The sequence below is a fragment of the Solanum stenotomum genome, chromosome 3 (assembly GCF_019186545.1).
Source record: "Solanum stenotomum isolate F172 chromosome 3, ASM1918654v1, whole genome shotgun sequence".
Classification (NCBI taxonomy): Eukaryota; Viridiplantae; Streptophyta; class Magnoliopsida; order Solanales; family Solanaceae; genus Solanum; species Solanum stenotomum.
Genome location: NC_064284.1, coordinates 3,089,713 through 3,116,566, shown reverse-complemented (window position 1 = coordinate 3,116,566; position 26,854 = coordinate 3,089,713). Strand labels below are relative to the sequence as shown.

Here is a 26,854-nt window from a genome sequence, read left to right as displayed (position 1 = left end):
GGCTCTAAACATTTTCGATACACAAATTTTGTCGCTACGATAACATTTGTCTTGTTCACAAGTTATGACAGACGGGGCATACCAACAGTACAAATTACCATACAGATTAATAAAAATTACAGCTATATTTGTTTCGTCATAATGAATCACATAATTATGAATATTAGCCAAATTACCAAACAACTTTGTGAATTTTGTAAATCATTTTTTTTTTTCTGTCTTTGTTCTATGCCCTGTGAGTCAAACTAACAAATTCAAAAACCACTTTTGTCATCAAATAATTAATAACAGCAGATATACATAATTCTTGATTTTTAATCTCTTCTTGTCCATCTTCTGGATCTCCCCTTTCTCCAAATAATAGCACTCGGGTCTGGACAAACTTGATATGGAATTTTTGGTGGATTAATTTCCGGGACACTGCACACATTACATAATTAAATCAAATCATCAATGCCAGGTGGGACACATAATATATGTTTTTTTGTGGGTAGTTTTTTTTTATGATTTATACACAAATAAACTACCAAATATTACTAAAATCGTACATGATCACAATTTAAGACTGCAAGAAAAATAGTAATTCCAATTTTTTAAAAGGACACGTACAAAACATTCTTTATATTATTAGTGGTAAGGTTGGTTCAAAATTTGTTTTAAATTATCAGAAGTACAAATTTCATGTGTGACAAGTTTATATTTGTTCTGATTCCCTTTATAAGAATTTCTATTAATGCCTCTGTCAACAAATATATACTATCATCCAAGATGTGATGTTAAGTTTTTTTTTTTCCAATTCGGTGTCCGGTACTCACTTCCAACTAAATTTGGATTCGCGTTGGAAAGTTTGGGTTAAAGAGCTTCTTGACAAAGGTGACTTCGTACTTAAGGGAAACTCATCCCGATATCTAAGGATAAAAAAAAATACTTACCACTTACCACTCTACCACAACCCTCATTGGTGTGACGTCAAGTTGACAAGCAGACAAACTCATTTATTTCTTGTACCTCTTTGTTTGTAATGAAAACCCTATCCTTAATTTCTATTGTTTACAGCTATACCATATTGCCTTATTTGTTCCTCATCACATCACAACACAACTATTAATGTAGTGGCTTTTATTTAATAAAATACCCAATTCATTTGATCACTTTAAGCTAATTGTTAATATAAGAAGAAAGGTTCAATATTTTATATTATTCGAATACTCGTTTTAGTAATTTGAATTCGTGTCACAAAGTTTTACTTTTGAGGGTAATGCGCTTCTAACCAAAGACAATTATATTTTCAGGACTCGAACTCAGAATCTCGAGGGGTGGTGATAAGGAGGTTCAATATTGATTTATCTTGAAGAACCCTTGTTCTAGAGTCAGGACCACAGAATATATTATATGGAGCAGGTAATAACAGACTTGGATCCAAATGCATGAAATTAGGCATAAATATTCTTACCTCAGTGCTGCTATTTCAATCTGTGACAAGTCCATGTTGGTTGAACTGTTAGGTAAAGAAATAGTCCTTTTCCTTGTTATGGTGGTGGTCAAAGGTGTTGGTTGCTTGATAGCCACTACTTTGCAATTCAAATTGCTAGCTATACTGTTATGGGCCATGGCCATCCTAGTAACAAATCAATAAATATTACAACTAGTTTAGTTCCACTATGCTAAAACATATTCAAGAAAATTTAAATCTATAGATGAGATAGTCATATCTTTTAACATGTAACAGATACATATTTGGCTAATCGAAAGTGGACAAATAGCATATTGAAACATGATATGCGCTCTCCAATAATTTAAATATTTGAATGAGATGATCACACACACGATTGTGATGTCAACAATTCTTGAGGATATGATATTTTGAGGATCATCTGATTGGCATGAATAAAAAATTTAGCAGTTACAAATAATGAGGACACACAATTGCATGAAACCTGCCGGCCAATGGGCAGTGACTGAAACGTGGCAGAGCAGAAAAGATTGGCCAGTCTAGCACAAATCGTAAACAAAAACAAATTTAGGAGTTCCAACAAACTCAATTAATAATTCACAAATCCTTATCCTACTCTAAATATTTTAAATCAACTAAGAACTAATTTAAACTATTAAAGTACTCCCTAATATTAAATCTAGTTTAAGAGATACATTGAATCATCGTCTATTTATCCTTAATCAGAGATTTCAAGCATAAAAAGATTTCGGATAAAATGTGGTTTCACCATTAATACTAAAAGTGGCTGTACAGAGGAGAGTTGACCAACCATGGCTGTAGGCCTTGAATGGCTTTATTGCTAGCAACTTCCTATCCATTTCCTATCTACAATGGAATAAATTAATTCACTTATCATTTAATCAATTTGTCCCTAAAGACTAAACTCCATAGTATTAAACGATTTTTCTTATTAAAGAGATGTACTCATAATCAAAGATTCTCACGCTCGAAGATGTGACCTAGTGATCAATTAATCAAAATTCATCGAAAGTAAAATTATTAGGTGATTTCTTCCCATTTATCCAAGTTTTGATATTTGTGCTGGTAGGAGGTAGTAGATACCAACTTACTTGTAGATGAAGCTATGATCATGAAGTCCAACAACAAGAGTTGAAGCTCCAATTTGTCTAACCATTTCAGCAATTTTGCCACCATCTTGATCTCCTTCAGTGACCACAATCTCTGTCTTGGTCTGTAACAGATCAATCACCTATCTCTGTTATCATATATGTATCAGTAACATTACAAATTTCTAAAACAGAACATCATGGTAAAAAAAACAGAGTAACCTACGTTGGGAAAATTGTTGCAAAGGTCTTGAAAAGAGAGAGCTAATTGAAAACCTTTAAGGCGAAGAAGCCTAAGTTTGTTGCTGGTTCTGGATCTCAAATTTGGGAAAACGTGAAGAAGTGTTACTAAATCTCCATAACGTAAGAGATTATGAAGAGCCCATTGTAGAGCTGTTCTTGATACTTGTACATCTTCTACTATTATCACTATTTTCCTCACATCCATATGGAAAAACTTTGTTCAGAGCTCTAGTTTTTCTCTTTTTTGATGTATAGTAACAAACAAAACATAAACATAAGACTCTGTCTGCTTATGTTTTTTTTAAATTATATGTATTGAAAGTAATAATATAGTCGAATTATATAAGGTCTTGAAACTGCAGGCTGTGTTTGTACGCCAAATTGGACCGCGCAAAAGAGCGTAGTTAAATGAACGAGTTGGATTGAATTTGAACTAAATAGTAAATTATAGTTAATAAGTTTAATTATTTTCTTACTAATTTTTTAATACTTAATAAACCCCTTTTTCTTTTCATTCGTAGCTATATAAAATATATTAAATTAAAACAAAAATAAAATCACAATTAGCCATGAAATAGAAAATGTCCAACTCATTCATTTATTAAATCAATAGATTTTGACAGTACAATTTAAGTTGTGTACAATAAGTCGTTGTGATCAGACCCTTCTCTGGACCTTGTGCATACAGGGGCGGAGCCACCTTATACTAATCCGAACCTCCTTTGGCGGAAAATTACATTAATTATATATGATTAAAATATTTTTTTATGTATATATAGTAGATGTCGAACCCCTTCGGCTATTTTTGAGTCTATTTCTATAGATTTTGAACCCCCTATTAAAAATTCTGACTCCACTACTGTGTGCATAGCGAAAGTTTTAGTGTACTGAGTTGTCCCTTTAATTTAAGACATCTAAAAATTGGACTAATATGTAAAACATTAACGCATAAAGTATTTTTATGGTACACTGGAATTTAAAAGGCTTTGATTTAGTCATATTTGTGTACCAAAAAACTCTATTTTGTACCCAAATNTTACATTAATTATATATGGTTAAAATAATTTTTTATGTATATATAGTAGATGTCGAACCCCATCGGCTACTTTTTGTATCTATTTCTACAGATTTTGAACCCCCTTATTTTAAAATTTTGGCTCTGCCACTGTGTGCATAGCAAAAGTTTTAGGGTACTGAGTTGTCCCTTTAATTTAAGACATCTAAAAATTGGACTAATATGTAAAACATTAACGCATAAAGTATTTTTATGGTACACTGGAATTTAAAAGGCTTTGATTTAGTCATATTTTGTTTACCAAAAAACTCTATTTTGTACCTAAATTTATGTTTATATGTGTGTGATTATTAAAAATTTAATTTGTTAGAGTGGGGTACAACATAGGATTTAATGTGAACAGAAAACATTTACTCATGTAGATTTCATGAGTAAATGACTTTTAAGATGCTCAACCGTTCAACAGTGTTCAACATTAATCATGCAACATTTGTTTTCATTTCACAATAATACCAGTATTTTAGATTTTGCACGCTTCTTTTAAAATAAAATTTTAAATAATTATTATTTTTCTTAATATATTAAACAATACTTATATTATATTACTATTTTTTTTTAATAAAAAAAAACAAGTGAAGTGACGAGAAACATCCTCAGAAAATTGTGGTTATCTGTTTTTGGTTCTTACTCCTTTGTCCTCTTTTCATCAACTTTTTCTTCCTAAGTTTGTTCTAGGTTCAACATTATTTTAAAATAAGAAAAGTTATTTCTATGTTAATTAGATTACAAATTCTAATAAGACATGAAAAATTACAGAAATCACATACTTTTAAGGTAAAATTACAATCTATCCCTTAAACGTTTATAATTACAGAAATCTCTCAAAATGGATACAATAATTTAAGCACTGATACATTAATCTGATGCGCGAGATACATTAATCGTTAAGTAAGATACATTACATTTTATACATGATACACTAATCTGATGTACATTTTATACATGATACACTATCTGATGCGCGAGATACACTAATTTGATGTACATTTTATACATGATACACTATCTGATGCGCGAGATACACTAATCTGATGCGCGAAAATGAGGGATTTTGGAGATTTGTAAAACTTATAGGGGATAATGGTAATAAGTAAACTAAAAGATGGGATATCTCCAATTTTTCCTTGGAAAAATTACTGAAATGCACGTCTTATGTTTCCCTTATCTCTAATATTCCCTTATATTTTTAAAAATCTCTATAATCCCTTATTTCTCTCCTAATTCTAAATTATTTTATAATGTATCCGAGCTACATATTATGTATTCGGTTTGTTTTACATTTTTAGGGATTAATGTAAGTACAAACTAAATAGGGATAGATTGTAATTTCATATTAAAATGATGTGATTCCTAAAATTTATACATTAAAGAAACTAAATATCAAATCCTAAACAATTTAATTTTCTACTAAAACTTTGAATCATTCTAACATACAAAAGGCATACAACGGTAGTTAATAACAATATTATACTCGGTGTAAATTTATATTTAAGGGAGTAAAATATAAGCAAACCTGACTAATATCTCATAAAAAGTAGTAATATTTTTTAAAAAAATATGAAGCCTCAATTCAAATAAAATAGTTAAAATCAGTATAAAAGAAAAAATACGGGAAGTGATATATTATTCAATAATGTGAACACTCACTCTGAGGAGGAAGTGACTGGTGAAAGCGATATGAGTCAAAAAAGGTTCTTTTGTAACTGATATTAGATTATACCTTTTAAATTTAGAGCAGTAAAACATCCTCTCTTCACTTTTACTTCTTCACATTTTAAAGTAATTTTTTAATTTTTAATATTATATCAAATTTAATTACTTTTTTCTCAAATTGTATGTCTAAAACCTAAGATAGTAAAACCATATACATTAATTAATATGGTAATATGATAAAATATTCATAATAATTGTTATTATTTTTAAAAAAATGTATCAAATTTAAGATGAATGAATAAAAGGGAACGGAGACCGTACTATCTTTACAAATGATTCTCAATGGCATTTGAAACTTTTCTTTTTTTTTTCTCTTTGGAAAAGTTTATTGAATTTTTTTCTGAGGAAAAACAGCCTCGAGATCCTAAAGTACAAAGGCATACAACAAGAAGCGGTTTGTTAGTAAATGTTGTTTGTTTTAATAATTAGCTTATTCAGACAACACTTTATTAATCAAACGTTATGTACGTTGTCTGATTTGTCTCTTCTATATATTTTTTATTAGTATAATTCATTAATTTTTTGTATATATGCTAGCTAGAGAAAAAAAGACTGCTATTTGTGTAAATTCACACACCAGAATAATGAAATCAAAAGAATAATGCTTTAATTTCATCTATATTCTTTATCCACCAGGAAGATAACAAAAAGAACAAGGATTTAATTAATTAATATAGTATATAAAGTTATAAACTTCTTTTTGTAGTCTTAATGGAAATTAGGCAAATTCCCTGCTATCAGGCTCTAAGTTGCCAAGTTGGAGAACATGTCAGAGAGAGATCTAAACACTCTCTAAAAGTTTGTCTGCATGAATATTATATGTAAAACTATAATATACCATTAGTTTTATATGTAAACTTACCTCTACCTTATGAAGGTAGAATTTAAAAAGTAATATTACTAAGTTTAACAAGTAACGGTACGCAGTAAATGCAAGCTCGGATTTAAACCTTGCAACAACACTTGCAAATTACCATTATAATCGAGCTCAAATATCAGCATTTACTTTTCAAACCTTATAGCATGAAATCGCCGAATTTTACACCCAGCTCATAATCCATTAACAAAAGCATCGATCCATCCAAGAATGTCAAGAAAGTTTGTAAAAGAAGTTAGAGCAAAAGCAAAGATGTCTATCTCTTCCTCAGGAAGTGATGGTATCAGCTGATCATTTACCACTAATATAATTACCAAGCCTTACAGCTTTGAATAGTTTTCTACCATAAGATAAAATTGAACATGAAATCTCATTTTGAGACACGCCTCCACACTTGTTTTACAGGACCACGATGACTACCACGCACATTGCCATGTCCTCTGCCACCAAGTGAGGTCGAGGCATGAGATGTCCTAGACGAGTATGGTCCATTCTCATGATCCAGATGGACTATTGGGATCTCTACTCCAAAGGTCTGGCAACACATGAACAAGTCTCTTAATAGAATGAAAAAATGATGAGTGTTTATAATGACAATATCGGACAGCATTACCTCGTTGTCTATTCTCATTTGTTCAGAGAGCATCACTATGGATTCATGCTCTGGTAGACCATAAGAAAGACAGTCAAAGAACTCATCCTTATGGTAAACAGGCTGCAGAACAGAGAGAAGTCAATAAATAACCACATCAACAGAGCATCGCAAACCTTAATTAGAAAGCGTATAAATTTCCACCAGCTTGCTTACCTTCCTATGGTGTACGTCTCTGGCATCACCGTTGCTGAAGATGTCCCAAACTTCTTTCTTGTTGAACTTTTTGTTCATTCTCTCGAAATCAAACTCCACTTCAAATCTTCTTATGACACCGGGATTCTGAACATGGAAACAAAAGTTATTTTCAGGAAAGATTGTTAACAAACCAACAAGGAAAAAATTAAAAAATAATTAAGAGAGCAAAACTAATCGCCCTCACATTTCCCTATGTGCAAAGGATTTGAAAGGAAAAGGGGATCTCCACTAGGGGGAGAGGAATGAGGTCAGATTTGTAGTTGTTAATTAGAGGAAAACAAGATATATATGTATCCAAACATTGCCTATTTGGATCTAGATTTAGTCGGAACTCCAACACCGGGTGGGAAGCCCAAAAAAAGACCCACGGTAAATAGCGAGTGTACATGTGAGACGTAAATGAAATTTTGGACTAAGAGATGTGGATAAAACAGGAGGCCGCAGGTACAGAAAATACTTGAACTTTATTTTTGGCTTGGCACCAAGGAAGTGAAACAAGAGATGGAGGCAATATCTCTATACAAGAAACAGGCCAAAATACCAGTTTAAACTAGCAATTCAAAGAAGTCAAACAAGTGTGTTGAGTTACCACATTTGGCCGTCCTAGTGAACGGCCTTTGTGCGAATGAGGGACTTGATGCACAATAAATAAACATCCCCTAAGACTCATATCAATACCTATGTAGGCTTAAATGAAAACGCAAACAGAAGAGATAATTACCTGATCTCTTCCCCGAGCAGACTGATTTTTATCATGAGGAGATGATGTAGATCCCTGCAAGTAGAAGAAGAACGGAAAAAAAGAAAGGGTATTGTTGAGCACATGAGAAACAAGTAGAAGAATATTGACTAGTGTTGTTTTGGGACAATGTGATACAAAAAATTAGAAGGAAGCACAAACACATAACAGAACTTCCAAAGAAGGAGGAGTCAGCTTATGGCTTACCATGTACATTATCCTAATGGTCTAGCTTTTGTCAAGTGTTAAAGCATGACGGAAGCCAGGGTGGAAGATGCTTACATCTTAAGTTTCATGGGGTTGAGAGCAATTTTGGTTAGTATTTGCAGCCTTCATTTTTAAAAATCTTTAATGTAGTTTACAAGTAACTTCATGAAGGAAGAATAGACTTGATTGTTTGCTAATCAACATTCAGCAATATTTATGGTTTAACTGATCAATGACAAGGACCAAATTAGGTTTACCCACGAAACATAATTTTAAAAAAGGGTGACATCAGCTTAACTGTTTACTAAAAATGGCCAAATCATATCATGAGGAAGAACAAACTAGTAGATGAAGGACAAAGAGTGGACATACAGTTTCAGTTGTGGGTTTCATCAGTGACTCCGAGGTTTCTTCACTGCTATTTGATGGAAGAGGCTCCATTACCGGTGCTATAGCAGTCTTTTCTTCTATGTTTGCGGTCTGCATTGACTGAGATGGAGAGGACTGCCTCGCTCCTAACTGTTCTACTTCTGGCAAAGAAAATGTCACTTGTCGGCCAGATAGCAAGGAAGGAAGCGAAGTTGGGGAACCAGTACTATGACCCAGCAACAAGGGATGATGGTGTTCATAATAACGGGATCCACCAACTACAGAGGTATTGACATTCTGGTGTTGCGCTTGCTGTTGAACTGGGGCCTGTGATGCCACCAAACTCGGTGGAGGCGGAGGAAATTGGTGTTGAAAATAAGAAACTCCTCCTGAGGACCCAACTAATCCTGGCCAATAACTAGGCACAGCAAGCCTACTGATATTTGCAGGTGGAGGAAGAAGAAATGATCCCCCAAAGCTTGAACTTGATGCTGATAGGTCACAGGGACGGGGCTGATTCAACTGGAATGATGTAACAGGGAGGATGGGCTGTGCACTGGTAGTAACATTTGCTACTTGTGCAGCACCATGAGATGTTAAGGCCATAGTTGTAGGAGTGGGGTGACCAAAACGTGGCTGCAAAAGATTTTCATGCAGAAGGTTAGACAAGTATCCAGGGTGTAATCAGAAAAACTAATCCGTATAAGAAAAATATACCCGTATTATGGCAGGATCATCAGGTACAGCAGATGTAGTTGAAGATGAAGGAGAAGATATAACCTGCAGATCCTGAGGCAACTCAAGGCAAATTAAAGGAAAAAGAGAAATCCAGTACGAGATCATGTTTTCGGAAGAAAGAAAGAATATTTTATAATGTCTATAAATGCATCTACTGTTTATTCAGTTGATGTTTCAACATTAAGAAAACCTTCCAGCTCTGGTAGAGAATGCAAGGATTTCTTCCTCATCAAAAAAACCTCCATCTTTTTCTCCTCATTCCAAGGCATTAATTTCACATAAAGGATACCTTTTCTATCATGTCTTCTTTTTAAGAAACAAAATGATATATGCAGGATGTTCACCATCCAATGTCACTCACAGGCTGCCACAAACTTCCAATACCGCAACGCAGTTCTGCTTCAGAATTATGGGATATTCTCCACTTTCAACATCTATCCAAAGGACTTGTACTGAACTCTTTTGGCCGTGTAACTAACACCATATTGATGTACAACAACAACTAGCAAATTTTATCTGAATGTTCAAATGACTGAAAAACTCACCTTTATGTTACTTCCGCGTAAGTATATATAATCGTAGATTCGGTCCCGTCCAGGAATCTGAGGGCCATATTTCAAGCGTCCTTCCGACCCAAAGAATTTCACTGCAGCCAGATATAGATTATATAATTATGCATCAAAAGGGTACATGATCATATGAAGACAATTCAACATGAGAAGAGTGTTCTACGCCTCCAATACTTACTAATACATAAATCTGGACAAACAACTGAATTACTGTCAGTAGCAGCTACACTAGATATATTTAAAATTATTAATAGATGAACAAAAAACAAAATCCAGGAATTAGAAATCATCATATTACTTAACTAAATGGAGATAAGTACATAAAAGATTCACTTTCTTTATTTGGTTGCTTGCAGCAAAAATATTTGTTAATTTCTTTCCAGAAAAAAAAGTGTTTTATTTCCAATTAGTAATTGGAGAACATTTGTGGGAAAAGGCATAAATTCACCCTTGAACTTGTTTTGAAAAGTCAGTTACACGCTTAAACTATCCTGACGACTTATTACACACCTTTACTATTTAAAAATGAATTTTTTTACCCCCTATAACTGACGTGGCAAAAAAAAAAAAAGCGCGTTTGAACAGTAAAAAATCTTCTTTTTACTATCACCCTAGCCCACTCCCCCCTCCACTATCAAAATCCTCTCCCCCACCCCAAATCATATACTATTTTAATGCTTATTCGATTTCACCATTTTTATTATATTTGATTTTTCTCTTCGACTTTGTTGGTGGTTGATAAAATTGATGATAAAGTTAAAAAAATAAAATATAATGATGGATTTGTTGGCGTGGGGTGACAAAGAAGCGGGAGTTGAAGGTGGTGGAGAAGAAAACATTGATATTGACAATGGTGGTAGTGATATTTGGTGGTGGGTTTGTACCTTTTGATGGTGATGAGTTTGATTATGGGTGTCAAATTTTGTTGTGGATCTTACATTATTGTGGGGATAATGGTGATAGTATGCTTTCGCTGGTGGATTTGATCGTATGTGGTGAAATTTATGGTGACTATTTTGATTTTCATGGTGAAATATATAGATTTGGTAGTAATATGGCGGCAATGATAGTGGTTTCATGGTGGTGTTCATTGAAGAAGAAACAATTGAATAATATGGAGANGATGATAGTATGCTTTCGATGGTGGATTTGATCGTAGGTGGTGAAATTTATGGTGACTATTTTGATCTTCATGGTGAAATATATAGATTTGGTAGTAATATGGCGGCAATGCTAGTGGTTTCATGGTGGTGTTCATTGAAGAAGAAACAATTGAATAATATGGAGAATTTTAGCCAAAATTTGACATGACATCTGATGTGGTAGTGACGTGGCATTGATGTAGCGCAAGTGTGATACACTTTCCATTGTGAGAGTGGTGCTACACGTCTTAGGCGATAAAAAAATTCAATATTTAGTAGCAGAAGTATGTAATAGGTCACTATATTAATTTAAATGTGTAACTGACTTTTCGAGATAAGTTCGGGGGTGAATTTATGCCTTTTCCCTACATTTGTAACCATATTCTACTTCAATATTGACGATAAGCTTCAAAACAACTGAAAATTTCAGAAACTTAATCTAAAAATATGCACTTACTGAAAGATGAGCTTATTTAGGAATATAATTATAGTAAATGTTATTCCCTCCATCCCATAATGAATGCTGTGATCCAAAGTATGAGGAACTATTACGACATACAAGTAAATTTTGAACATTGATCCATTCGTTAATTGAGAATGGAAGTTTGGGTTTAGAGCTAAATAAAGAATACTACAAACAACAATAACATCACAGTAAAATTCCACAAATGGTGTTTGGAAAGGGTAGTGTACGCAGACCATACCCCTATCTCGAGTAGAAACAAAAAAAAAATATACTAAAAACTATTTTTAAAATAATTGAAAATATCCCTACTAAGGTTTTTGCTTCCTAATTTGGTGAACTCCCAAGGTAACATTGAATTTGTAAAGATTCTTAACTAATTTAAGTAGCCTCTCTAGCAAGTTGTTTGGTGTTGTTAGGGTTTATGCTTTCCCTAACAAAGTAGTGTGAAAGAAAAGTTCTATGTAACTTTTCACTACTTTTTTTTCTTTCTTTTGTGAAGCTTCTTACAATTACCCTATATTTTCCTTGTCTACACTTTCTTTGCCATTTTTATTTCCTAGAGGAGATACATCGCCCATCTTGTAAACCAAGTGATTGATTTTTCTTCTTTTTTGTCAAAACCAACTGATCTTTAATTCTCCCTTCTAGGATGAATTACATCTTTTTGCCTTTTTTGTCTATGCTCCCAACAAAAGTTTAATAATAGCACCAACAAATACGATAACTGATGATATTTGTATCGGTAGCTGTCACTAGATGATCCAATTTGTCAGTGTTGATCACCGGAAACTCTCACAACACACATACATACCAAAATCACTACAGAATTCCAAAAATCACCCAATGGCCATATTAACTGGAAAAAAACAACAACAAGAGAAGTACTATTTCTGTGTGGTTTTGTACAAAACAACTCACAATGAGTTTATAGTACCACGAAACCACTAAGAATCCATACAGATAACTGATGAAGAGTTATCAAAACACACAGATTCAAAACAAAAAAGGAACAAAAATTAATATCAAAGTGAGGAAAGGACTATTTTTCTGTGGTTTTGAATAAAAAGAACTGAAAATCGACGCCAAAGAACCACAAAATCACTTAAGAATGAAGAGTTATCAAAACATACTGATCCAACAAAAAAAGAACAAAAGTAGTATCAGAGTGAGAGAATGACTATTTCTGTGCGGTTTTGTACAAAAAAACAACAACTCATAATCGATGTTATAGAACCACAAAACCATGAAATCACTTAGAATTAGTCCAGATAACCAAGGAAGAGTTGTCAAAACATACAAAAAGAACAAAAAGTAGTATCAAAGTGAGGAAAAGACTATTTTTGTGTGGTTTAATACAAAAACAACTCAAAATCGATGCTATAGAACCACAAAACCATGAAGTCACTAAGAATCAGTGCAGAAAACCAATGAAGAGTTATCAAAACATACAGATACAACAAAAAAAGAACAAAAAGTAGTATCAAAGTGAGGAAAGAACTATTTTTGTGTGGTTTAATACAAAAACAACTCAAAATCGATGCTATAGAACCACAAAACCATGAAATCACTAAGAATCAGTCCAGAAAACCAATGAAGAGTTACCAAAACATACAAATACAACAAAAAAAGAACAAAACGTAGTATCAAAATGAGGAAAGGGGTTTTGTACAAAAAAAAAAACTCAAAATTGATGCTTCAAAACCATGAAATCACTAAGAATCAGTCCAGATAATCAATTAAGAGTTATCAAAACATACAAATACCACAAAAAAAGAACAAAAAGTAGTATCAAAATGAAGAAATGACTATTTTTGTGTGGTTTTGTACAAAAACAACTCAAATTGATGCTTCAAAATCACAAAAATCCTTACATATAACCAATGAAGAGCTATCAAAACATCCCGATCCAACAAAAAAAAAGAGTAAATCAGATACTCAGTGAGCGAAGGAGCATTTCTCAGTAGTTTTATACAAATTAAAAACAACTCAAAATCAACCCGATCAAACCACAAAATAAACTACTAAGAATAACCAATGCAACGTTATAAAAACATACAGATATAGCAAAGAGTGAGAAAAATGTATACCATATTGAAGACCAAGGCTATGAGGGTTAATTTCATCTAAAATTCCTTCATAGCGCATGTCAGATATCGAAGTGACAGAAATAAGAGCTCCGATCCTTAATTCGGCCGTCCTTGCCGGAGCTGCTCTCAGATGAATGCCGGTAGTTGCTGCTGCCATGAGAGAAGTGAAAACCTAATAAATCGGTACCGATCAATTTATAGAAAAGAGATTACAACAATCCGAACGAAGAAGACGAAGAAGAAAAAAAAAACCATTTCACGTTTTATTTGAGCACTTGTCAAATGCGAGGGAAGCACTGTTTTAGCCTCTTTTCCTATTTTGTATATTTGTATTTATGTAATGACCTGTTTTTCCCTCCCCATCTAATTTTCCTCTTTTGTTTATTGTGTGCTTTCCCACGTGAGATTTTGGTTTTTTCTTTACCTTCTTTTGTTTTTTCATAATCACTTGTTTTTTTTTAAAAAAAAAAAACTAGGGATTGGATTCAAACTGCTACTCAGCCTATTAAACTTTCAAAATATTTTATTTAGATATAATAAAGTCTTTGAATTAGATATTTTTAGTTTATATTTTGAAAGAAATGTATTTTCATTCGTGTATAAGGTAGTTAAGTTAATTATATAAAATGTGTTATTTCCTTTAATTAATCGTATCAACCTCAAGTAGAAAATGTATGGGGTTTTACGACTTATTGAGACTAATGAGTGTAATTTAAAGAGATGAAATATTTTATTTGTTCAATTTTACTACCTAATAAACGGATGAACATAAAAAAAAACTAGATCGAAAATTAAATATATTATACATCTATCATCTATTTTATTATACGAATGACTATTATTTAAGTTAATTTTCCTTTAAAAAAAAATTGTTCTAAGTTGGATGATGATCAAAGTGAAAGATTGTATATCTCTAACGTGTTTTTGTGGTTCATTTATTTTTTATGTCCAGAAAATTCGATATAAACAGATTTGGATAGAACATGTATTTAGAGCTGTTTGATTTGTGTGTAATTTGTTTGTTTTTATATATGTAGTGGCATAAAATTATGATGACCAACTAAAAATATTGGAAAAAAAGTGCATAGTCTCTTCATTTAAAAAATAAATAAATATGTTGTTGAACTCTGTAATTATTTGTAGACAATCATAGGATTTAGCGAGGACTATATACTATTTTGTTGACAATAATTTTAATAAGCTATAATTATGAGAGATGAACAAGTAATTGTTTTCACTTTAGTTTGTTTTTTCCAAATGTATGATCAATACACCCATTAAAAAAATTGTGAACATGTGAAAATTCAATCATTTAATGATTATTTAGATAATTGGAAAATTTGAGATGTATAGAGCCATCACTGTCTTAGATGTTTATTCACTCAACTTCTAAGGTCACAAATAATATTAATGTCGATATATATTTCTTGATGTTTTTTATTTTATAAATTAAATCTCTTTCCAGAAAAATCATGTGGAAAAGAATAAAAGGAAAAGATCTTAATATTGAAGTTATGATAAATACTATATTTTTAAAGGTTAATCTTTCCAAAAAAGAATTTCTTTTAGGTATATTGCAACATTAGGTTTTATTAACACTCTTCAAAATAAAAAGCTCCATTTAAAAGGAAAGAAATTTATATAAACTACATATTAATTCTTTAGCTAATATGATCACTATTAAACTAGGTCTTAGGCCTAACTCACACCCTAAAAGTTAGCTCAAAGGGAGAAGGATTGCCAAAGCCTTTTAAGGAGTCCACCCATCTCATTAATCACCAATGTGGGACTTTTGTCATTCTTTAACACTCCACCTCACGCCCAGTGTTTTGCATTTGGTGTGTGGGCAATTTTGATTTTGGGGGCCCAACATTGGTGAGATGAGCCCTGCTCTGATACCATGTTAAATTAGGTCTTAGGCCTAACTCACACCCTAAAAGCTAGCTCAAAGGGAAGAGGATTGCCCAAGCCTTTTAAGGAGTCCATCCATCTCATTAATCACCAATGTGAGACTTTTGTCATTCTTTAACAATCACAACAAGTTTTTTTCTTTATATTTACTTAATTTGTCATATTTATACAATCACGTGATGCGTAGACATGTTCACTAGTAATATATATAACTAACATTTTATGCAAAGAGCAGACTTGTTCACTAGTAACTAGTAAGGTATGTAACTATCATTATACGCAAAGAGCAGACGTGTTCACTAGTAAGGTATGTTGTAACTAACATTTTGACCTAAGTATTGATAGATGTTTATGACTTTTTCTAGTTTATACCAATTAGAGGTGACAAAATTAGCTCATGAAATTATATCCCACGGATTACTTAGGTGTATTTTTGATCATTTGTTTTTTTTTTCAGCAGCTATTTAAATAATAGTTGTTTTTGGTTTCCCACCCAGTGTCTTGAGCCCGCATTAGAGTTCCGAAGAAATCCAAATCGCGTACTGCAAGGCTCATTCGGGAGTGGCGCTCCCAACAAAATTTTTCTCATACCCATGGCTCGAACTCGAAACCTCTAATTAAAGGTGAAGCAATCACACCACTGCGCCACATGTTAATTCCCTAAAAAATAATTATTCTAAGTTGAATGATGCTCAAATGAGCCAAGTGAAAAAGGATGGCCCATTCAAGTCTTTTATAAACCAGTAGCATGATAGTATTAGAAATTAGGGGATTGGCTTCTGCTGTTTCTATCCACAGAATCAAACTTTAGAAAAACAGCCTTCTTCCACCTATTTGAAATGTTGAGAAACAATTAGAGAGGCAGAAAGGGACTAAAATCAGTAAATTATGCAGTCTTCAGCTCAATTTCTTCAGCCTCCAGCAACCCCTCTTCCTCCTAAACAAATTCAAGCCACAACTATTAGCAAATGTATCAAATTTTCGCGTAGAGAACTTGCCATCAGTACTAGTTCATCCTTGCTTTTACTATTAGGATCCCAAGCTATTGAGCCATTGAATCTATCAAGGGCAAGAGCAGATGAACTTCCTCCCGATAAAACAGAACCAGAGCAAGAACCTTCAAGAAAAATTGAATATTGTTCAAATCAGAATGTAACAAAGAGAGCATTTCTTGAAGTATCGGTTGATGGGGAACCTATAGGAAGGATTGTTATCGGGTTATATGGTGATAGTGCCCCGTTTGGGTCATCAAGGTTCAGTAATCTTGTTAGTGGAGCAGCAGGGGTAAGTTATAGAAGAAAAGATTTTGTGAGGATAATGCCAAATTATGTACAACATGGTGGATTGAGGTCATATGGTGTGGATGCTGAACTTGCCAAGAATACTGGAAGAACAATGGCAATCGATAACCTCGTAGATGAATGGGAGAAACAGAGTGAAATGTGTCAGGGTACCAAGAATGTAGCAACAAGTGTTAGCCTTATTGTAAGAGACCCTTCAAAACCACCTCCAAAGATGAAGCTGGTTGCTCGAGGAGGGAAGCTCGAAATTGATCAAGAAGAAGTAGGAAAAGATGTGAATGGAACAGAGTTTACAATTGCCCTTAAAGACTCACCTGAGTAAGATGCATCTGCTTTAGTTATTGGGAGTGTCTTGGAGGGGATGGATGTTGTTGAGAAACTTGGCCAAGTCAAAACTGTGAAAGAGAATACAAGTTCTCCTTATTTCAGGTACTGGCAATCTCCCATTCACTTGGTTCAGGTGGCTACTAATGATATTTGACTAAACAAGAACATATAAAATAGACTAACCAATTAAGAAGATCATAGTATATACAAGACATAACCAACCAATTTTCTGGTTTTATCGACAGGGCGGCCAAGTTGATAGGAGATAAAAGAGCTGTAGTTGCAGAGAGAGGCTTCAACAGACCTTACTCAAAGGTGAAAATAACAAATTGCGGCTTGATGGAATGATCAAAGATGCCGTTGAGAGATTTTTGTCCTTCCATTTCTGTTAAGAGGAAGAACTGCTCAAATAAAAGTGTACAAAAATCATGTACAAATAAATTCCTCCTGAAATTTTTACCTCTCTTCAGAAAGCTTACAACAATGGTAATAATGGTGTCTTCCCCTTGTTTACTTTCTCTGTCTAAAAAAAGCAGATTACAATCCACTTCCAAATAACTAGTCAATAATACAAGAAGTCTCTCTAGCTCACGTCGGAAAAATCATATGAAACAATGTCTTGCTAATTAGCCACTACAACAAGCCTAGAACAGAGGCGCATCATCTAGAGTATTCTTCAAAGCACATGGTTTTAACATCCACGTAAAATATAGGCAATAAGATGCAGAAACTGTCTCCACCGGGAAGGTAATCTTATCACCCAGTCTATCTGGTGAAAGTTTTTTTCCTCGTGAACCATGGGGTGTACTCCATCACATGGATAACTTTGCTGAATTAACTTGGACGAACAAGCTTCCTTCGTTTAGCCTGTGGGGATGTAAAAAGCTTTTGCACTGAAGCAACAGGATCATCCACCTGCATAGGACCAAAACAAGATAAGTCAGTTGCTTTCTGGCGATAGAATTTTTTCATTCATTGCATTACTCGGACCATCTGGTATCAACAGATCAAAAGGAAGCTTATCCTTGCACTGTCTCAAACACCACAGACAAACCACTAACAATGGGTTTTAAGGGCCAACTCACCAGATAGAATTCCTCTAACACCACTATAAACTAAAACATTAAATTCAAATAAACAGCTGCGCCCAAGCAAAATTTTGACAAATTAAATGAGCTATAAAATCAGCTGATAAATCGTTTTCAATTATCAGCAAACAAAAAGACAACACTGACAATTTCAATTCTCTGAATTATGCTTGGTCTAAGCATGGATTCAATTCTCTGAAGTACATAATGCAGTATTCAAATGCTTCTTTTTTTTTGGAATTACTAACATCACTAGTTTAATGTAAATGATCTTGCCTCAAGTTCTCAAGTTATATATCCAAGAACCTCAAATTGTAGTTATCCAAGTCAAGGGCATGATGAAACTGATTTTTTGTAAAGGAATAGAAGGAGCAGCATTCATCAATAGATCCGCCAGACACCAACCTAAATGTGACAAATAAGGTTTGCTTTAATTAGCTACAGATTGTTATCTGCTTCATGTTTTGCTAGCCCAATTACTACTATAATTAACTAACAACATGTCTTTATCCTTACTGACATGCTACTTTATCTATTAGTACTAGTTTACTACTTCCTTACCTTAATCAAGGAAGATGGAGTATGATTGGACAAAGGAGAAGAAGATTTCTCATGACGTTCTAAAGCAGATAATGTTTGTTCCCATCCTGGTGGAGAGCCACCATTAGATGCTATCCAGGGGCAAAAATATCTGTGCAGCTTGAATGGATCAAACTCCAAAGCTTTATCTAAGGATAGAATTGGCAACTCCTTCCCTGAAAAGATAACATAGTCTGTCAGTTACACTTATACGCTCAACATAAAAAAAATGCACCTCCTTTTTCTTTTCTATTGCTAACAATATTAACACCCCCACCCCGGACACCAAACAGAAAAGCATTAGGATACTGCATTTGCAGCATGCAGGGAGATGTACCTCCTTAAACACTTAAAATTGAAGTATACATACTAAGAGTGCTGATGTTGTTCATCAGAAGAATTTCTGCATGAAAAAGTGATACTTCTGTCAAAATTGTTTATTGGTTGAAAAATCTCTTTCCCAAGCATAAATGTCTGATATATAGGCAAAGCAGATAAAATACTGAAAGAGGCAACATGATGCAACTCAAAATGAGATCACGGAATAAGGGGCCTGCCTAGACTTGAAGCTAGAGAAGACTGAAAAACTTGGGCATCAATGAGGTGTGGTCTTTGGATAGACAGCATAATGTAGATAGGTGTTGTACTACTGATTCATGGACATAAAAGAGAATACCAAAAGGAAGATGAAGCCTAGCACTTCATATGGTCCTTTTGAAAGATGTTTAAAATAAGAAGAGACCGAACAGTCCTTGGACAGCAATGCAGGTCCAATATGCATTTCAACGCAAGCATACCAAACTTGGACCATTTCATAAAACTGGAACTATATTAAAAAATGCTGAAAAACTAGGTTAAACATGGACATTTCTGGAAACTGGATCTGTATTGCTAAAGTGCTAACAAACTTGGTTCACCCTCCAATTGCCACTTTAAATCCACTTCATGGAACAAATTGCAACAGTGCCAATGCTAATGGGCAAGCATGATTATAGAACACTACATAAATTGCAACGGTGCCAATGCTAATTGGCATTCATGATCATAGAATACTGTACAATTTACAATAAACTGAATTACCTCGACTAGATGATCCAAAATCATTTCCAACTTTGTCCTTACAATGATCCATGACTGCTGGATCAACCTTGTTCATACTTTCTGCATTATCAGCCATTTCAGTGGTGTTACCAGAAACTTGAGCTGCAGCCTGGTTGTTTTCGGGTTGAGCTTCTGTAATCACTTCCGAAGTAGACAGTGAAGTTCCTTCCTCAGTATTTTCTCCTGCAAGAAACTCTGGATTTTTGCATACACCAGATGAGCTCTTGGTTACTAAATCATCCTTAAGCTCAGATTCAGCAATAAACCATGCTCTCAAATTCCGTCCAATGATTGGCAGAGATATTTTTGCCCTATAATTATGTGTTACTGGAGGAGGACCACCGGCAATCGTCAAGTTGAAATTTGGTGGTCTTCTATCTAACATAGTGTTAGCAGAAGTTGCAACTTGTCCTATGCATTCTCTACTCTGATCACGATCACTGTTGCCTGAGAGAAGATTTTCATCACCGTCGGTGTGATTGATATGGTCATTGTTGACCTGTGTGTATCCACTTACTCGTAGAAATTCCAAAGGCCGAGAAACCATGGAAAAATCCCATAGACCAATACAAGCCCCACAAAACTTGCAGTCGAGAACAACAGAATTTGGATTGATTACTGCTTCTTCAGAAGCTTGATTGTCATCATCTGGCTTGCTCTCAGAAGTCTCATCAGTACATGAACTGTAGACAGTAATAGTCTGACTTTTTCTGCTCAAAATAGACTTATCTGAGAGATTAGCATCCTTACTAGATTGATTCAGTTGATCCTTGGGGTCAACCAAATATGGCAGTCTGCGGAGTTCCCACCCACACAAGCTAATGAGCTTTTGTGCCTAAACATGATTCAATATATCACAATATCAAAAACCACAAATTGTGATTCAATATATCACATATCAAAAACCACAAATTGACAAACATAACTACTTCATCTAACAAAAGCAATTAATTTTAAAAAAAATTAGCTCATATAATATTTTAGATAAGTCTAAGCTAAGAAATTAGATTTATAGTTTGATAGGATATAGACGCTGCTCACCAACCCCACCTGCGCTCCCCAAAGAAGAAGAAGAACGATAAAGTCTCGTGATAATTCTAAGATTTCTCAACCCCCACCCCTTCCCTTCAAAACAAAAGAACCAAGGGATATAGGGTTGGCAATCAACCGGAAAATGGATAAGACAAATTTTGATAGCAAGATATACACTTGGGCCCTAACTCTTGCCATCATGCTTATTAAATCAGAGAGATCAAGTCCAGTAAGGGTTAGCAGCACTTTTGTACTTGTCACCATTCACCTGCAATACCTGATAATATGTGAGAGAAGAAACTGAAGTGGGTTCATTTCTGGTTTCTTCTTGGGGAGTTTGCATGGATTCATCACGTTCCACAGTTAAGGATTCTCGTAGAAATTGTTCCAGCTGAGGGTTTCTCAAGGAATCAACGGCCTTAGGTGAAATCACAGGAAGAGCAGCAAGCTGTGATAGAGCAGAATGCCGAATTTTATACTGATCAACAAGCACAACAGTAGCCGTAGGTGGAAAATCTGCTAGTTTTTCATCGCAGACATTGTCAATCCAAGGGCAAAGTAGCTTGTGTCCACTATCTAGCTTCAAGCTGAACACCAAGGCCACTTTGTCAACTGATGCCCACGAATGGGAGAACCATGAAATGAGAAGCACAAATTAGTTACAAAAGGAGAATGAGGTAACAATGACCAAGTGCTTCTGTTTTAAGAAACATAGTGAGATATCAAATGCCACAAACATAGTAAAGATGTATAGCTTACCTTGTTGTTGTGTCCAAGATGGCGGAGTAGTGAAGAGCATTCGTGATCCACATGCGTCACAGGCAATGGTATCCATATCCACATTGATCCAACCCCTTCTAGAACAGTTAACAGCACTGATTGTCTGCCAAGGAACAAAAGCATTGTGGTATAAGATTTACAACATGGCAGAGTGGAGACAGTTTTCTGTACAAATAGATTAGCAGAAGGAAAATCACATAAGGAAAGATGCTTTTTTTTTCAAAGGAAAGATGTAAACCTAATCTTTACAAGAACATAAAGAAGAAATAAGTGGATAATAGGAATGTAAAGGAGATGATAAGTTCTAAAGGAAGAAGAAACACACACTAAAAAATCTATGACGAATCTCCTAGGATAAGGATCAAAGCCTGTATAAGCTCGAGTAGTCAACTACAACAATTAGCTTTGGAGTTGTCCTAAATGATTATACTTCTCGATTACAAGAACAACTGAGAAAAATCTTATCATTCAGAGGTACAGAAAGAAAGTTTGTTATCTGTTCCCTTATGCTTCTCTATTACAAGAACAACTGAGTAAAAGAATATGGTGAAGAAGCATAAAAGAAAGTTCTTGAGGCATTACATGTTTGTTACTTAGGTTTGGCAATGGGGTGCGGGAAGGCCGCCATTCTGTCCCCCAACCACAAGATTTAACTTAATGGATTCTGGATTTTTAGAACGATGATTATAAGTGCTAATAACTGGGTTCTAGATTTTCAGAACAACTCAACACAAATACACTATTTGAAGAAAAGTTACTCAGTCGGCTGAACCCGTAATTGGGCTTCTACCTCCTCCACTTGCCCCGTTTATACCCCATCCACCTTACCTGCTCAAGCTGAACTGCCCTTTCCAGGAGAAACTCTAAAAAAGTCTTAGTCTGTATATCTCAGGGATGTAGTACTATTTAATTTAGTAAGGATTATGTATGCAAGTGATAATTCTTCTCCTCTCTCTTTTACTCTGTTCTTCTTAGCCAGTTCCAAAAAAAAAAGATTATGTATGCAAGTACTACAACAACAACAACACACATAGAGAGACTATTCCGGATAGACCCTCGGCTAAAAAAAGGATTATATATGTAAGTAAATCTCAACATTTAAATTAAGAAGTTCATATCATAATCATAATAAGAAGGAGCAGTAAAATATGGAACCTGTGGTTTAGCAAACCAAGTCATAGACTTAAAAGTTGATATCCTTCTAAACAAATCATCCCGGTCCCATGGTCTACACGGCGGAGCTTCCCCTGAACCTTTAGTAGCTAATAAGTTGTACTTGTTAACTGTTTTGCCAATTGATGACATATCCGGACGCTTCTTGCCTCTTGACAATTGAACTCCAGATGCACTACACCAACCAAATTAAAACCCCATAATTAATCACCGTAGCTCAAAGTTGAAAGTAACAACATTCATGAAATCTGTACGCCGAACAAACAAACAAACAAATATAAAATTGTAAAGAGAAGGAAAAGGAAACCTGGAATTGAGTTTGGATTTAGGAGGAGTTCGAAAGATCTTATCCATGGCGTCCTGAAATCGCTTCTCTGATTCTTCAGCCATTTTTTCAGTGTCTTAATTTGTTCATGGAGGAGTAATCGCTCAGCTGCCGATAACTTCTTTTTCCGGTGCCCAAATTAATTTTTGAAAGGGAAAAAGTATACAAATTAAACTTTCGAGAATAAAAGATAACTTTACCCTTCATTTGTAGATGATTCTAAATAAACCCGTTAAAAAGGGGTCAAATATGCCTCTAAATTATTTGAAAACGTCTAAATATATCCTGTTTAAAGTTTGGCTCACTCGTGCCCTCGCCGTCCAACTTTTAACATAGATATGCCCTTAAGGGTGTCAGTTGGTCTGTTGGAAATATCCAACTCATTTTACATTTCTTTAAATGTCAAATAGAATTGTCACGTCATTTTACATTACCACATGACATTTATATTAAAAAGGAAAGGGGTCAATTATGCCCCTAAAATATTCTGAGCTCTTTTAAAACACCTATCTGACCCATAACAAAGGGGTCAATTATACCCCTAATTCGACCCATAAATCAACCCTTCTTTGAACTTGATCTTTCCACTACTAATCTCCTCTGACGTTGGGTATTGTGTTGGCTGATGTTGAACCAATCTTTGCCACAATTCAATAAACCTCAATCTCAGATTCAAGATTACAAGTAACCAATAGCAGAAAAAACAGGCCTCAATCTTGGATAGGTGTTTTAAATGAGCTCTGAATAGTTTAGGGGCATAATTGAACCCCTTTTCCTTTTAATATAAATGTTCATGTGGTAATGTAAAAATGACGTGACAATTTCATTTGGCATTTAAAGAAATGTAAAATGAGCTGGATATTTCCAACAGATCAACTAATGCCCATAAGGGCATATCTGTGCCAAAAGTTGGACGGCGAGAGCACGAGTGAGCTAAACTTTAAACGGAGTATATCTAAACATATTTGAATAGTTTGGGGGTATATTTGACCCTTTTCCCTTATTAAATAAAAATAGATAATGGGTCCTTTGGTTTTAAGTTTTAACATTACTTATATTCAAATGGTTGAAATTAGTTATTCTAACATTATTTTTCTATTGGTATGGTATGTTAGATTAAAAATAATATATCTTACATCTTAGTAGAAAAAGATTGAGGGATTTCAAGGGTATTTTTTGTTATTTTTTATTATGTAATAAGTAATTTTGTTATTATTCTTTCATAATGTGATTGAGATAATTTATTTCGGTACTAATTACTAATTTAAAATAAATTATTTAAATGTTAGTACTTTCTTATCTCAATTTATGTGACGTAATTTGATTCGGTACGAAATATAAGAAAAAAATTTGAAATTTATGGTGTAAAATAAGTCATAAATATTTGTAAATTAATATATTTAATATAAAAATGTGTTGTTCGTTTTGGGATTGAGTAAAAAGAAAAATGAGTTTTATAAATTGGTAACATATAACTAATTAAAGAAAAAATAAGGCAGGGCAAAAAATTTATTTCAAGATTATATATGCTTGTCCAGTATACCAAATGACCCTTAAAGTAACACACTTCCGTAGTGTTTTAAAAGGCACTGTATATAAATGTGTATTTTAATTTAGATTGAATTAACATGATACAAGTAAATATTTAAATTATTATAAAATTGAACAAGTACATACATTCTAAAATACGGAGAAATATATACATTATCATCGATTGAAAAACTGTTGTAATTCCATTATCTTCCTCACTTCTTTTGACTTAAACATTTTCTTTGATAATCTTAATATTCGGGTCAGATTGTGCATTTTTCAATTAATATCATAGGGTATTTTTCACCTCACTAATACATGTAATCATTTAATTTTCTAAATAAAAATTTGAGTATAGATGAAATTACAATATATTCGTTTGAACATTAACACCTCATAATTTTCTGACTTAAACATTACAGTGAAAACATACATACCATTAGAAAATTAAACATAAATATGTTTAGGGTAGTTGTATGCTAAATAAATATGAGCGTGTACGTCAAACTTTTTTTATGTTATAGGCTAATATCGATTGACTAATAAATAATTCTACTCTTTTGTCTCTTGCGACCAAATATATTTTCCCCTTTTCAGAAGAAAAAAGAACCATATTTTGTACTTGATTCGGAATGTTATTGATTTATGAGATAAGGTGAGATATTTTAGGATTAAATTTATATATATATATTTAATAATCATGATATTCGAATCAGCTTTCGCACACCTCAAATAATTTCACAAGATACTTGTCACTTCAAACCAACATCAAGTACCAGATAACTATATATGTCCACCAAAGTTAAGAGTCTCGCTAGAATTGATAGAAAATATAACTAATCTCAAAATAAGTTCATATCTCAAACTTGAAGTTATTTTATTCCACCTAGAAGGTGAGATAAATTAGTCTCAAGATTATAGCAGAGAAGCTCATAAAGTTATAAATGCATGATCATAAAATTAAAATGTATATACTAAGACTAATTGGAAATAAAACACCTAATAATAAAATAAAAAGGTAAGAAAAGAAATACTCTTCCTATTGTTAGATGAACTAACTAAAAAATTACTACCAAGTAAATATGAAAAGGAACTTGAGGATGTCATAATCTTTATTAATTTGCTCATTAACCTCAAAATCCTTAAGAAAATGACGCCAACACTTGTTCCTATTTGCTGAGCAACAATTGCCTTCTCTTCTTCTTTCAAATTGTTTGCAGACTCCCTACACAAATCATAAGTAAGACGAATTAATATTAATTTAAAATAGTAAATATAAAACGAAAAATAAATATATATGTTTTAGAGAACATTACATGTGCGAATGTAGGAAAATAAGACGATATTGATAGAGTCAATGTCTTTGGATGAGACATGTTAAGTAAGCTATCAATTACAAATCTCATAAAAAATTCATGTCGAATTAATTTGAGCTTTGTCATGTCTAGCTCTAAGTGTTCAATATGATGTAGCAATTGTGTTGGAATCCACCATTGTAGTCCACGTTTGTCCATTTCAGAAAACTTTGTGATCTATATCATTCGAAGAAGAAAAAAAAGTGAATAATTCTCATAGACAAATAGCTAGGTACTCATTAAAATTAAAATATGTACGTACCTCATCCCGAATGCACATGGACAATACCATATTGTTGCTGAAATTGTTAAGGTGAATTATCAATTTCTTGAACCAAGCATTATTGATCGTAGGTGCTTTAATAAGTAGTTCAATCCTGGTCTCTACGAGCTTTGAAGAATCACTTGGTGCTAAACAAGGTATATATTGTGTACCTATGTATTTGAAAGAAGATAAATTGGGAGTAGAAATTTCAAGTCGTTTGGTAAAAGATAAGGTCAGAGTTCTAAGTGATTGGCTTGAAATTTTGGTATATTTTCGTGTCTCACAACCAAAATACAAAGTTTCAAGATGAGGAAAATCTGAACATAAGTCTTCATTGAGACCGACTGGAAATCTCTCACAATCCAAGTGAAATTCTTGTAACATTGTACAAGCACGAATATCCATGTAAACTGCATTGTTGTTGCAATCACTAGGGTAAACAAAGTGAAA

General features: G+C 33.6%; 4 protein-coding genes across 5 annotated transcripts; 1 reads left to right on the top strand and 3 right to left on the bottom strand.

Annotated features, from left to right (window-relative positions):
• Positions 1-17: 17 nt before the first annotated feature.
• Positions 18-3,081, bottom strand: LOC125859764 (uncharacterized). The gene is made up of 4 exons (XM_049539580.1): positions 2,789-3,081; positions 2,566-2,687; positions 1,454-1,618; positions 18-420 (listed from the first exon to the last, which is right to left on the bottom strand). Exons 1-4 carry the CDS (start codon positions 3,008-3,010, stop codon positions 315-317), a joined length of 615 nt encoding a protein of 204 aa, XP_049395537.1. The 5' UTR covers positions 3,011-3,081; the 3' UTR covers positions 18-314.
• Positions 3,082-6,840: 3,759 nt separating this feature from the next.
• Positions 6,841-13,794, bottom strand: LOC125860929 (protein decapping 5-like). Its single transcript, XM_049540976.1, has 8 exons — positions 13,638-13,794; positions 9,919-10,019; positions 9,353-9,424; positions 8,639-9,271; positions 8,042-8,095; positions 7,279-7,404; positions 7,084-7,185; positions 6,841-7,005 (listed from the first exon to the last, which is right to left on the bottom strand). The coding sequence occupies exons 1-8, from the start codon at positions 13,792-13,794 to the stop codon at positions 6,841-6,843; spliced, it is 1,410 nt and encodes a 469-aa protein (XP_049396933.1).
• Positions 13,795-16,305: 2,511 nt separating this feature from the next.
• Positions 16,306-17,727, top strand: LOC125858157 (peptidyl-prolyl cis-trans isomerase CYP26-2, chloroplastic). The gene is given in 2 exon segments (XM_049537845.1): positions 16,306-17,278; positions 17,422-17,727. Coding segments are annotated over 2 exon segments (945 nt in total). The 5' UTR covers positions 16,306-16,436; the 3' UTR covers positions 17,525-17,727.
• A 100-nt stretch (positions 17,728-17,827) lies between these two features.
• On the bottom strand, positions 17,828-23,397 carry LOC125858156 (uncharacterized). Of its 2 annotated transcripts, XM_049537844.1 has the most exons (8): positions 23,237-23,397; positions 22,912-23,104; positions 21,736-21,859; positions 21,254-21,588; positions 19,924-20,779; positions 18,826-19,019; positions 17,967-18,091; positions 17,828-17,936 (listed from the first exon to the last, which is right to left on the bottom strand). In XM_049537844.1, exons 1-7 carry the CDS (start codon positions 23,317-23,319, stop codon positions 18,011-18,013), a joined length of 1,866 nt encoding a protein of 621 aa, XP_049393801.1. In that variant the 5' UTR covers positions 23,320-23,397; the 3' UTR covers positions 17,828-17,936; positions 17,967-18,010. The 2 variants fall into 2 exon arrangements, with proteins under 2 accessions (XP_049393801.1, XP_049393800.1); XM_049537843.1 differs by having other exon boundaries at positions 17,923-18,091.
• Between the last annotated feature and the right edge of the window lie 3,457 nt (positions 23,398-26,854).